The sequence below is a fragment of the Amblyomma maculatum genome, chromosome 1 (assembly GCF_055883805.1).
Source record: "Amblyomma maculatum isolate TAMU_Amacu chromosome 1, ASM5588380v1, whole genome shotgun sequence".
Classification (NCBI taxonomy): Eukaryota; Metazoa; Arthropoda; class Arachnida; order Ixodida; family Ixodidae; genus Amblyomma; species Amblyomma maculatum.
This window is the reverse complement of record NC_139344.1, coordinates 76,052,135-76,064,425: the sequence shown is the minus strand read 5'-3', so window position 1 is coordinate 76,064,425 and position 12,291 is coordinate 76,052,135. Positions and strand designations below refer to the sequence as shown.

Sequence of the window (12,291 nt, the reverse complement as noted above, 5' to 3'; positions counted from 1 at the left end):
CGTTCACTTGCTGAGTGGATCGCTCTGGACATAGAACAGCGTTGGCTCCTGACCGAGATGCGCATCCGATTTGTAGGAGATGCGCATATGTCACCAAGTCGTTGACCCCGCAGAAATCGCGGCTGAGGCAGAAAGGTTGTTGATCCTTTCACAACAGAATGACCATTCTCTGTGCACCGAGAACCTTTTCACCACTGCGACCACATCCGTTCCGTTCTAAGGGCAGAAATCGGCTACAGCGCTGAATTGTCCGTTGCCAGAAAAATGCCGCGCGTTTCCTGCAGGTGTGCATTCCGGCCGGGACAATGGCCTTTTCAAGGGGGTGTGTATAAGTGCCTCTCTGCCAAGCTTCGTAGATGAAATCCTATAGCTGCACGCATTTAGATGACGCGATGAGGAAGCACCCAACGCCCATTGCACCATGCCAGCGCCGCGGTGACCGCACTGTGCTCGGTAACTCAAGACAACCCGCGCATAGGCGCCGCTCGTAAGTCACAGGAGACGATTCCATCTAGCTCTGCAGCATCAACAAACCCCTTGCTGCTTGGCCCTTTGAGATTCTCTCTCTCTCTGCCTCCGTGCTCTCCTGTCTGCCGAGAACCTGCACGCTGACAGCGTCTCATTCTGTCACGTCGAACACGGCCCGCGCCACACGCTCTTACAATACAAAGACAGTATATGCGTGTGTTATGAGTGGATTGTGAAAACGCTGTAACATTCCCCCATACTGCGCGAACATGATATACTGCAATCACTGTCACTACTTTCCGCCCCGAGGCCAAAAAAGGGGAGAGCTTTCGCTTTCTATCTGGGTTGGCGTGGCCATTTCGTATGGTGCACTTTCGGTTGTCTGCTACACCGCCATCCAATGTGTTTCTCGCCCGCTCCTGCATGATGGCGCCACATCCTCCCGCAAAAGGCGGATTTGAACTCGGTTAATTCGAAACCCCGCATAATTCAAAGGTTTTCAGTGGTCCCAAAATATGGCATACAAATTTTGCCATAAAATTTAAACAGCTAAAGCGATCAAGATAATTTGTCGGTTTTTGACTATGGCCTCCGAGACTTTGGACCCCTCCGTGATCCGCACTTGACAACTTCCAGTCTCAGAGGCCATTTTAGTTGCCAGAGCAGCAACTGGGTATCACTCAAAATCAATGTTGTCATCACCATCTCATAATTCCAACGCTCTGCTGTGCCTCAGCGATTCGAAACCGCACAGAACAGGAAACAGCAACAGCAAACAGGAGCCACAAGGTCAATTTTTCATGTTCTGCTTCCGCTTTTTGTTCCAGATAGCTGCCGTGGCATTTGATCCTCTGTGACTTCTACTTTTGTGCCGCGACAAGACGTACATGTTCTGTGCTCTGCTGGAATAAGAAGATGCAGAAGTACAGACCTCCAACTTTCTATCGAAAGTGTGCCTCATTGAGGAGACTGAAAAATGGACAGGCTCAAAAATGCAGCGGACAAAAAAGCACAAATTGCCTTTATCAATTCTTTCTACAATATTAAAAAACAAGGCAAAGACCATCCAGGCCTGTGGGAAAACACATTCAATGAAACAGACAAGGATTAGTTTTTCTATGCATCCGGACGTTGAAAACGAATTGATACCTTGATAAAGTGGCTTCCAGCAAGCAAATGCAGCCCACCTGCCTGTGAACAGCATGCTACTGCGTAATAAGGCAGACGAGCTTGCAATGCGTCTGGGCCATTAAGAATTTAAATGCAGCAACAGTTGGTTGTCCCGATTTAAAGACTGCAACAACCGCTCATTCATGACAGTGTGCAGCAAAAGCGGGAGCATCAACACCAGTGTCGTCAAGCGCTGGTAGCGCATACAATGGCTCCAGTGCTTCAGCGGTACACGGAGAACAATATTTACAACTCGTACAAGGCTACATTCTATAAAATGCTGCGAACAAAGATGTTTGAACCAAAGGACATGATTGTCACAGGAAGGAAACAACCCAAAGACAGAATAACCGTTTTGTTTGGCCCGAATATGTACAGCAGTCACAAGCTCCCACTGCTGGCCATTGGAAAAGTAGTACAGTAGTCACAAGCTCCCACTGCTGGCCACTGGAAAAGTAGAAAAGCCTCGCAGCTTCAAGAATGCACGAATCCCTTCTAAGGACGATGTGCTGAAGTAACAAAAAGGCGTGGATGACGGCAATGCTGTTGTATGTGCGGCATTGACTGCAAGTTCTCAACCGCAGGGCGAGAAGTTTGCGTGACTGACAACTGCCCAGCCCAAGCCGACATTGAGAACTTGAAAGCAGTTAGTTTTGTCTTCCTGCTGCCATATATCACGACTGTACCGGATCCTATGGACCAAGGCATTATTCTGCTAGTGAGGGAGGTTTATCACTGTCATTTCCTCAACAGAATCTTGTGTTAAGATATTGGAAAACAATATTCTATGAATCATCTCAGAGCCATTTGCCTAATCGTGTATGCTTGGAAGCAAATGGACAGAGACATGATCAAGCGTTGCTTCATGCATGCTGGCTTTTCCAAGCAACAAGACTGTGGTTCCAACATCGCATCAGAGGCCAGTTTTGCACTGGATGATGGAGAGCAATTATGCGCATGCACAGCCAATTTCGGCGAAGAAAACGACAACGGAAGCAGCGGGTTGAACTTCGCATATCATGCATAATATGCATATTATTGTCGCATATTATGCATATGCGACAATGGGCCTTCCAACGAAGATGACGACAATGTTCAGCTCACCCGAGGACTACCTTTACCAGCAGTCGTCGAATCATTAAATGTTGGTTGGTTTGTGGGGTTTAACGTCCCAAAGCAACTCAGGCTATGAGAGACGCCGTAGTGGAGGACTCCGGAAATTTCGACCACCTGGGGTTCTTTAACGTGCACTGACACCGTACAGCACACGGACGCCTTGCTTTTCACCTCCATCGAAAAGCTGCCGCCGAGGCCGGGATTCGATCCCGCGTCCTTGGGAACAGTAGTCGAGCGTCGTAACCACTGCGCCACCCCGGCGGGGTGAATCATTAAATGTTGAGCGCAGTTTTGTGGAATGCAATGGCGACAGCAGCAAGACGCTGCACCCTGTCAGCAAACAGGAGGATGCGACCTACGATGCCGTTATTTACTGTGACAAGCAACCTCGCATCAACAACTACTCCAAGTAAACTTCTGAACATTTTTTCAGACGAAATAAATATCCAGTGTTGATGCTGCCACGTTTTGTACTTATATTTCTCTTTTTTTTTTCGTCCATTTTTATCCCATTCTAAGAAAGATTTGATGTTGGGAAAGGTTGAGGGTCACCGGAGAAGGGGTAGGCAGCGAACGCGATGGTTAAATGTCATCCTCGAGGCACTGCAGATGAAGTTATGTGATGTTAGGAAGATAGTGAGATACCGGAAAGCGTGGCGTGGCATGGTTCATAGGGTCACGAAGAGTCGGACACGACTGAACTGAACTGAAAACTCGATTATTTACAACTATTAGAATGCATCCCTAAAACACTGATAACACATGCTTACTTGTAATCCGATGGTGGCTTGTAATCTGGATTGATGGAGAACATTTCTGTTATGAGCACATGTCGCTCGTCCTCCAACCGTTTGCGCACTCGATATTCGCGTGTGTTCAGCCTCTTTCCCGCACTGTTGTAAATGGGCTCCGGAGATGGAGACCTACAAAAGAACAGAATAAGAGGTGCAGAAATTTTGTGTAACGTTAAAGCAACAAGCAAGCAATATGAAGCACTGCAAAGCTCAACTGACAAGATTTCTGACGGGCATCTAGTAAAGCTGCAATTTTGAATGCCAAAATCTCTCCTCATTGATAGTACACAACATGAATTTGCTAGAGCTTTTTCTTGCACTTTAAGGAACCATAAATGGTGCTGAAATGCTGAATAAATTAGTTCCAACTCTTACTAAATAATGTTGAAAAAACTTGGCAATAGGTTAGTACATAAGTGATGTTGGTTGAATAACAGATATTACAAAAAGAAAATATTAATCCTTTCCTAATTCAAAAACTTAGAAGACGCAACATTTATTGCATGCTGTATCTGAACAATTTAAGTGCTATAAACTTCCGTCCTGACAATGCCCTCCATACAAACAAATCACACGAGGGAAACATGGTGTAAAGTGGGGAAAAAAAAAATGATGAGACGATGTCACGTTACCACTGCTGAAATCAAAATTTCGATAAGCAGCCTGCAAGAATCCAAAAACAAAAGCCAGTTAGGCAAAAGGGAGCCTGAAAAACAAACAAACAAAAAAAAAAACATTGTCGCCCTACAGCAGCTTTCCATTGTAATTTTCACATCTTTTCCTTCCTATATAAGACACACTTGTGCAGCTAGAGTAACACTGCAGAAAAATTGGTCCAATAACCTCCACTGGGTGAAGATTAAAGAATCAAAGAAACAGAACCTATATTTAAAGGAGCCTTTCACTATTCAGCAAGCACAATTCAAATACATCCAAGTTGCTGCCTCGCACTACAAATTAGTAATTAGTAATAAAAATCTTATGCTCATCTGTTCAGTGATGTGACACACTGTTGATTTCCTTTGTCCTAATTGAATGTATTGCAGTTAATTTTAAGGCTTCAGATGCACCTCGTCAACAACCAGTTTGTTCAGATAAGTTAGTTACACAACCTCACTCCTCACTCCATCTCTATGTTATTACAGCCAATCTACTCCATCACACAATTAAATTTAGAATAAAGCCTAAGTGAATGTCAAGTGACCATCAAATCTAACCTCTCCAGCATGCTAAGTTATGCCCCAAAAGTGGCCATGACTGGTGTGACATGATGAGTTGTGTTGCCATGCCAGTAACAACCAACAAACGACTGGCTTTAAGCATAGCAATGCTGAAAAAGAATTGGTTGAGAAAAGCAATGGCCAATCAATTATCAGCACTTCATGTGTTGAACACAAGCCCATACAGCAATCATCACCAGTGAACCATTTCTGATTCAAGACAGTGCCCAAGAAACCATGACATTGCCACCTTCATAAGGGCTACAAGCCAGGTATGATTCGACATACAGCACATAGCACAAGCTTTTCACGGACATGTATAAAGCTCGCATAGAGTATTTGGTGGCCAAGTTATTGCTGCTTTCTGTCAGCTCTAAAAAGTAAGCTTTGGTGTGAAGGAACGCAATACACCCAAAGCATCTGCTTAATAAAATTGCTACAGCTTAGGGGCATAATTTAAAGATTTCTCACAATCAGGGCCAAGTAAACAAGCGTGCGGAACTCATAATTAGGTGAGCAATGATAAACGTACAAATCATTACCACTGGAATAGTGAGTTAAGCCCACCAAACTATAATGGTAGACGTTATGCGACACCTGAATAAGATGTATCTTATCACAGTGTACAAGGACAATATTAAAATTTGAAGGGGTCCTGCAACATAAATTGTGTGCATTGCTTTGCTTGTTTGTTGCAATCGTTGAGTTATGGCAATGTTATTATTACCGGTCATAATGCGCACATTTCGGTATTTAATATTTTATTTTGCTTGAGACGCAAAATCATGGTGCTGACGGTGTCGGCACACAGTGGTGGTTCTCTGCAGCGGATACGACGTCAACAGATGCGCGTCTGACGATTGAATAAATAGCAAATGACTACAAATTATGTTTATTTGAAAAGATTTGTGTTGTCGCATTGCTGTATTTAATATTAAGGCAATGAATCCAAGATGTTTGCGTTACACAAATGCACTGCAAGTGACTCAAAAAGCACCAACAAAGGCTTTGGTTACTACTTTGCATCACAGACTTTCATTGCTTTCACGACCTATACACGTGTGTGGCTATGCAGCCAAGTTTAGGCAGGAAAGAATTCAACGACCTCGCCCCTCGCTATTGTAGGATGCCTGCGGATAGAGAGAAAGGAGCAATCAAGGAGCGGGCTCATGAGAAAAACACAATAGTTGGGGATGCATGATGACAAAGAAATGTCTCCTTCCCCTGCCTGCTCCCGGTATCGTTCCTCATTCTATTTCTGCGAGAAGCCATGGAAGAGATCTCGTCAACATTAGCAAAAACGTGTTACAGTGACCAGGAAATTACGAGAACATATCTTCCGCGACATTACAGTGAAGCGCTCACTTATACTCTTGTTACACGGGCAGAGTTAACCGCGGTTAGCGTAACCGTGGTTAGCCCATGTTACACGGCTGACCAAACCATGGTTACACCTTTAACCGCGGTTATTGCAAACCGAGCTTGGTGACCTCGGTTTGCGGCGTTAAGCGAGGTTATGGTGGCGTCTGTGCACGGAGGCTGTTTGTTTGCGCCCAATTGCGCGAAGCAATTGAGCGAGTCTGCATCAACAATGTACTCATTTGCCTACTATATCACGTTTAAAGACCAGCGTATAGAATGGCCGTTGCCTACTGTGCCACCCTAAGTCATCGGTTACGGCCAACAGCGCAGCGACTGCGTACTGAAGCTCCGTCCTGTCTTTGCAGAATCATTTGCGGGGCTTGTCACTGAGCAGAACATAAAAAAAAATGTATGCGCGGCCTTAGCTGTATCTTGCAGTGCACAAGTTTTTGCAACGCTTGAAGCAGTGGATGCTGCGAGCAGGCCGAGCTTAGTTTTACCACAACGGTGGAGCACGCTAGCGCGGTGAACAACGGCGCCGTGCGTAACCCTCTAGTCGTCGCTAGGCCTAATTTGTTTCGCTTCGAAGCCGCGGTGGTCGGCACTTTGGAACTGATCGACGCTTTCGTAAATGGTCTACTCATGAAACTACCTTTTTGTGAATCCTATTCTGCTATAGTAAAAGAATGATATGATTAACTTTGGCGAAGCATTAATTGCAAAGCTAGCACAAGCATAGCGGTTGAGCCCAATGCACCGGTGGCAGCTATAGCTTGAGCAGAAACTTGCTTGTGTCGTGGTTATCGTTCTTACCAGCAATTTGCCGCTGGTCAGCCATTATCAAGAGTGATTCATTCTTGATATTCTGTGCAGTATTGCAGACATCAACAAATTTTAGCTCGCTTTATTTCTGACATCGGCGCTAGCAATACGCCGTGTCATTCGCGTACGGTTTGCGGGAGAAGGGGCCACCGCTGCGGCGGTGTTTACAGCGGTCGAAGAGGTGCTGCCATCGTGTGGTGCTTGACCGCGCTGTTGACGCCTCGTCGGACGGCACTCCGGTTAACTCCGGGAACCATATATAAATAGGATGTTTGTAAATTGGCTTCGTTCCGCCGATCACCGTAATGGGCAATGGTCGCCATAACCGAGAACGGCGGTGAGCTGTTTAACAGCAGCGAACCTCGATTGGCGGTTAACCGTGGTTAAGTTCGGTAACCGCGGTTAAGCGTAACCGTGGTTAAGACGGCCGTGTAACTAGGGTATTAGGCTGTTTCGAATGGTTGCGCACGTCGTTATTGGGCGAGTGAAATAGGAAAGCGAAAGACCAGCAAAATTGAGCTGAGGGCAATTTTTGGTTCCCTTGTATTTTGGAAATTCATTCCTTAATAACTCCATTTGTAGTGGACAGATTCCTGTAACTCTCCTTGATTCGATTTCTGTGTGGAATAAATAATTCACCTAAAGCATATTGGAACAGCGTTGAAGGGCACCTTTAAGCTTGGCGCCCCATGGTACCAACAAACACAGAGCAAACCAATTATGAAAAATGTTAGGAGTACTCAAGTGCAAAAGACAAATAAATGATAGCTAAAAACCTGGAACTGTTTAACCCTTTCGCTGTCACGAACGTGCCGATACAAGTGCAAAAGACAAATAGGTGATAGCTAACAACCAGGAACTTTTTAACCCTTTCACTGTCACGAACGTGCCGATACAAGTACAAAAGACAAATAGGTGATAGGTAACAACCTGGAACTTTTTAACCCTTTCGCTGTCACGAACGTGGCCGATACAAGTGCAAAAGACAAATAGGTGATAGCTAACAACCTGGAACTGTTTAGAACGTACCGGTATGCTTTCGCACTAAGCGATCATACAGCGAGCGCATTTCACGGCGCGTGCGTGCTGTAACGGGCTCGAGGGTTGTTCTGCCATATGTGGCCGGTTTGCAGGTTTTTATTTTTACTCTGCTGGCGTGTCTGCTACGACACGTCATGTTCAGGTACTCGCGCCATTGCCTCTCGACGCATGACTCGACCGCTGCTTCAGCTCTCTCTTGCCGCGTCCTTGCTTGCGGCTAGCAGCAGCAAAGGAGCTTGTTTTAGCCTCTTTCCATCTCCATCTGTCATTTTGATTTCACAACGTGCCATTTCTCTCCGTTGTGCAGGCTACCGAAAGTGTACCCTCCATGCACACGGTTACTTTCGAATGGCTGATCGCGTGGGACCTTCGACTGTGGACTGGAGCAACGGCTCTTCTGATTACAAATACAAGCCAAGGTAGATTCGAACTCTCAAGAAGTAACGAGCAGTGTTTTTTTATATTATCCGCATTTATCTCACTTATAGTCAGATTCATGATGATGATAATTAACAGCACCTGCAGAACACTGAAATGTGCATATTCCGTTGACTATGTTATTTGTATACCAAACATAATAAAAAATATCGCTATGCTCGTTCCCTGACACCAAGCTGACACCGGGGGTGCATCACGACCAGAAACACCAGACAGTGAAAGGGTTAAATGCTAAACATTCCCCTCCGCTTTCCCTGGTTTCTGCGACTGCTGGCTTCCTTCAATCATATATACAATAAAACCTCGATAATCCGGATCGCAAGGGACCGGCAAAAATGTCCAAGTTAGCGAAATTCTGGATTATCGAATTTACCATGAAAACAACAACAAATGTACTGCGCATACATATAACTTTATTTCGTGAAAAACTATTATTTTTGTTTTTTTTTTATTCATCGGAATTTGCGCGATAATTTTTTTCAGTCCCATCAAGTTGCGGTACGCACGCTCATTGCCGCGTGATCCGACGCAAAATTCCCCCCGTACAGCGAGCCTCGGCGGCCTCTTGCACAGTGCAACATCGCGGCAGCGGCTGCTCATGACTTTCATCACCGGCACAATTTCAGTTTTCATCGAGAACTTTCGATAATATGTCGTCATCGGTCGCCGTCGTAGAATTCAACGGCAGCAGCAACAGGCCCTAAACACAGTCGAACAGAGCAACGGGTGCTTATTTTCATGATTCACGCGCTGTCACCGTCGCATCACAAACAATCAGTACAAAGAAATCAAGTAGTAAGGTTGAAAGTTGAGCGAGCTGAATCTGGTTCATTTTGAAGGTAAAGCGAAAAACGAGGACCAAGAGTAGAAGGGCACAACACAAGCGCTCATGTTGTGTCCTACTCTTGGCCCTGGTTTTTCGCGCTACCTTCAAAATTAAAAAAAAAAAAAAAAAAAAAAATCAAGCGTGCAGTCAGTATAGCCATCACAACCACGGGACAGTAAAATACAGTCTCGCCGCCCTGACGACGATGATAAGCGCGCGGTCACCAGTGCCACCTAGCCATTGCTCACATGACCCACTATCGTCATCACCCATCACCACATTTCTGCCCTTCAACTTTTTTTTTTTTATTGCAAAAGCAACACTACGCTAAGTCTAACCACTTGTCGCTATGTGCTGTGTCAAGTGTCCGTGGAAGAATAAGAAGAATGCTCAGTCACCTGCAGCTAATGCTTTTGCTAACTATTCGATTCAGCAGCATTGAACCCTTCTAATTCTTTTTCTTGCTGCTGCTTTTTGTTTTTGCTGAGCAGCACGCAGACCGACTCGCCTCGCGTAGGTTTCCCATTGTCTGCCCGCTGTGGATGCACATCCATGCACGGTAATGGAGGAAAGTCGGTAGCTCTCATCCTTGGAGTTCTTAGAGTTAACCGTTGTGCGGGTAAATGTCTCAATGTCTCAGAGGTGAGCGTCTGCCGTCATTGAACTATACACAGTCTTGCCGGGACCATGCAGCGAATTTCCGAGTTAATGAGATCCGGATAAACGAGGTTTTGCTGTATTACCGAGTTGTCTGAAACAGACTGATCGTCAACGTCGTCCTCTTTCCAGACCTCCTGCTTGGATATGAAGGAATACTCTGGCAATGTACATTAACACTACAATACCATTTTGCAGAAAAAATGCAGCAGCATGATCAGAAGAAAATAAATGTGCCTTGTGCTACAAGAAATACATACCAAGACCTGAGATAATAGTAGAATTATGTAGCTGGTCTTGTTGGTTCACAGTTTAACAGGATATTTTTAGCGCTAGAGGGCGACAGAGGGAAGAATGTGCTGTCCTGGGCTTCTCTCCTCCCTGTGCTGTCCTTTAGCCCTACAAGAATACTATTAATTGCTCACTCTGAATAATGCTCTGAGGCATTAATTGGCCTCCAAGGGCTATCCAAATTATTTCCCCATCTAAATTATTTCCCTTTCAATCAGCCTAAAAAAAAGACCACAGGAGACTGGACACATCTGTGCCATGAAGCCCAACCCTATAGAATTAAGCTGTTACGATATACAGTTTAACATTACAACAATATTAAGGCGCCTGGATGCCGCTATTATCCAACATCATGAATACTGAACTCCAAAAAAAAAAACATGAAATAGCAACCAGTGCACCAGATACATTAAACTTGAGCAAAGGTTTCCGAACTTGTTGCCTTTACAAACTTGTTGCTACCAACGGCCAGATTTCATGTTCCACACGTCCAATGCATTAAACCACATGCAAATTATGAACTAGTTCTATTTCAGAGTGCAAAACTATGTACCCTTACTTTCAGTACATACCCTTGTAGCGCATGCAGTTCGAACGGCAATTAAAGTGAACACTTCAGCTTTCTGAGCACCGCTTAGGACTGGCAGTTTACATTATTTATATAGCACTGCCCCACAAAACACAGTTCAACTTCCCGGAATCTGCAACCCGCTATTAAAAATTCTAGCTCTTTTTAAGTTGCTGAACTGAATTACTGCATTGAGTTTGGCACTTTGTCCACACAACTGGACACCACATTAAGCGAAAAGGATCAGTTTTCACATTTAAACATATTTTCTTTATGAAAGCTGCAGATTTCTATTTCCACAGTAATGCTTTATATATAATCACAGAACAAATAGAAAAATGTATGCATAGCCTAGTTCGTCAATACGGCAAACACAGCACGGCAGTTGATTCTCAGGATGTTAGCTGACATATTCTGCTGAAGTTTCTAAATTCTACTGAATTCCACTTTCGCTGAGGAACCAATGACAACTGTAACTGCCATGAAACGCATACCTGTCACTAAAAATGCTTATGCTACAAGGACACTTATCGGGTATACATGCAACTTCTGGCTAAAATGATCATCCTCAGACCACCTCCCTTTGACAACTTGACGGATCCACAGTATCTCTTTTAATCAGGTTTTGACCTAGTTTAATGTGCCTTCCAAGTAAAGGAAGTACACATATTAAGAGGGGAGCATTTAGCTGCTTAATTTGAGAAACTGTGCCAACCTAAAAAGCCCTTTTGCAAGGCATCCAGCACACACACTTGGATAAGAAATAAAACTGCAGCTGCACTGCACTCAGCACAGGCTGCCTTGTGATTAGGATGAGTGGAGGTTGCCACCGGGCCACCCATCTCATCCGCACCACAGTGTGCGACGTGTGGGAGAGCAGCAGCACAAAGAGGAGAGGAAGAAAAAACATTTTTTAGCCTTTGTGATCCTCGGAGACGAGCACACACGCAGGGGGGGAAGAAAAGAGTGCATTAGATGATGCAGCCAGGGCAGCTCAGGTCCAAACCTTTCCTCAGGGTTGAAGGGGATGCCAAGGTCCTCAGTGCGCAGCCTCCTGCTGAGCTCTTCAATCTGGAGTTGCACTGGAAGAGATGGGGTTAGAGAAAGAAGGGGCGGGGCCCCCCAGCAATTAAACCAGGATCCAGTCCAATCAAAAGGGCCAGCCCGTCCACACCCCCACATCCCTGGAGTCAGGCAGCGACTGGTTTTGCTGGGACATGCCAGAGGCCGCCAGGAAGATTTGCCGGCAGGCCCATGTAGCCCAGTGAACAGAGAATGCTGCTCTTCACACCCTCAGCCTCCAGCCTCATAACCTGCTTGGCTGACAGGACTCAGAAACTGTGCTGTGCACCGTCAGTAGTTAACTGCTAACTCTGGGCAAGAAACAAATGCCTCACAATGCACGAAATATAGTTAGTTGCACAGCCTGGCCCTGATGCATTCACAAGCAAGTGGCTCGTGCATGCACATAAACCTAAAATATTAATGCCGAATATTTGCAACACACAGCTTCTATAA

General features: G+C 45.2%; 1 protein-coding gene across 1 annotated transcript in view; it reads right to left on the bottom strand.

Annotated features, from left to right (window-relative positions):
- Nucleotides 1-12,291, bottom strand: part of LOC146202844 (uncharacterized) — a 111,272-nt gene that overhangs the window by 58,783 nt on the left and 40,198 nt on the right. The window contains exons 3-4 of the mRNA XM_084588380.1: nucleotides 11,780-11,855; nucleotides 3,525-3,677 (exon numbers count right to left, since the gene is read on the bottom strand). Coding sequence (XP_084444506.1) covers nucleotides 3,525-3,677; nucleotides 11,780-11,855 — 229 coding nt within the window. The remainder of the gene's footprint in view (nucleotides 1-3,524; nucleotides 3,678-11,779; nucleotides 11,856-12,291) is intronic.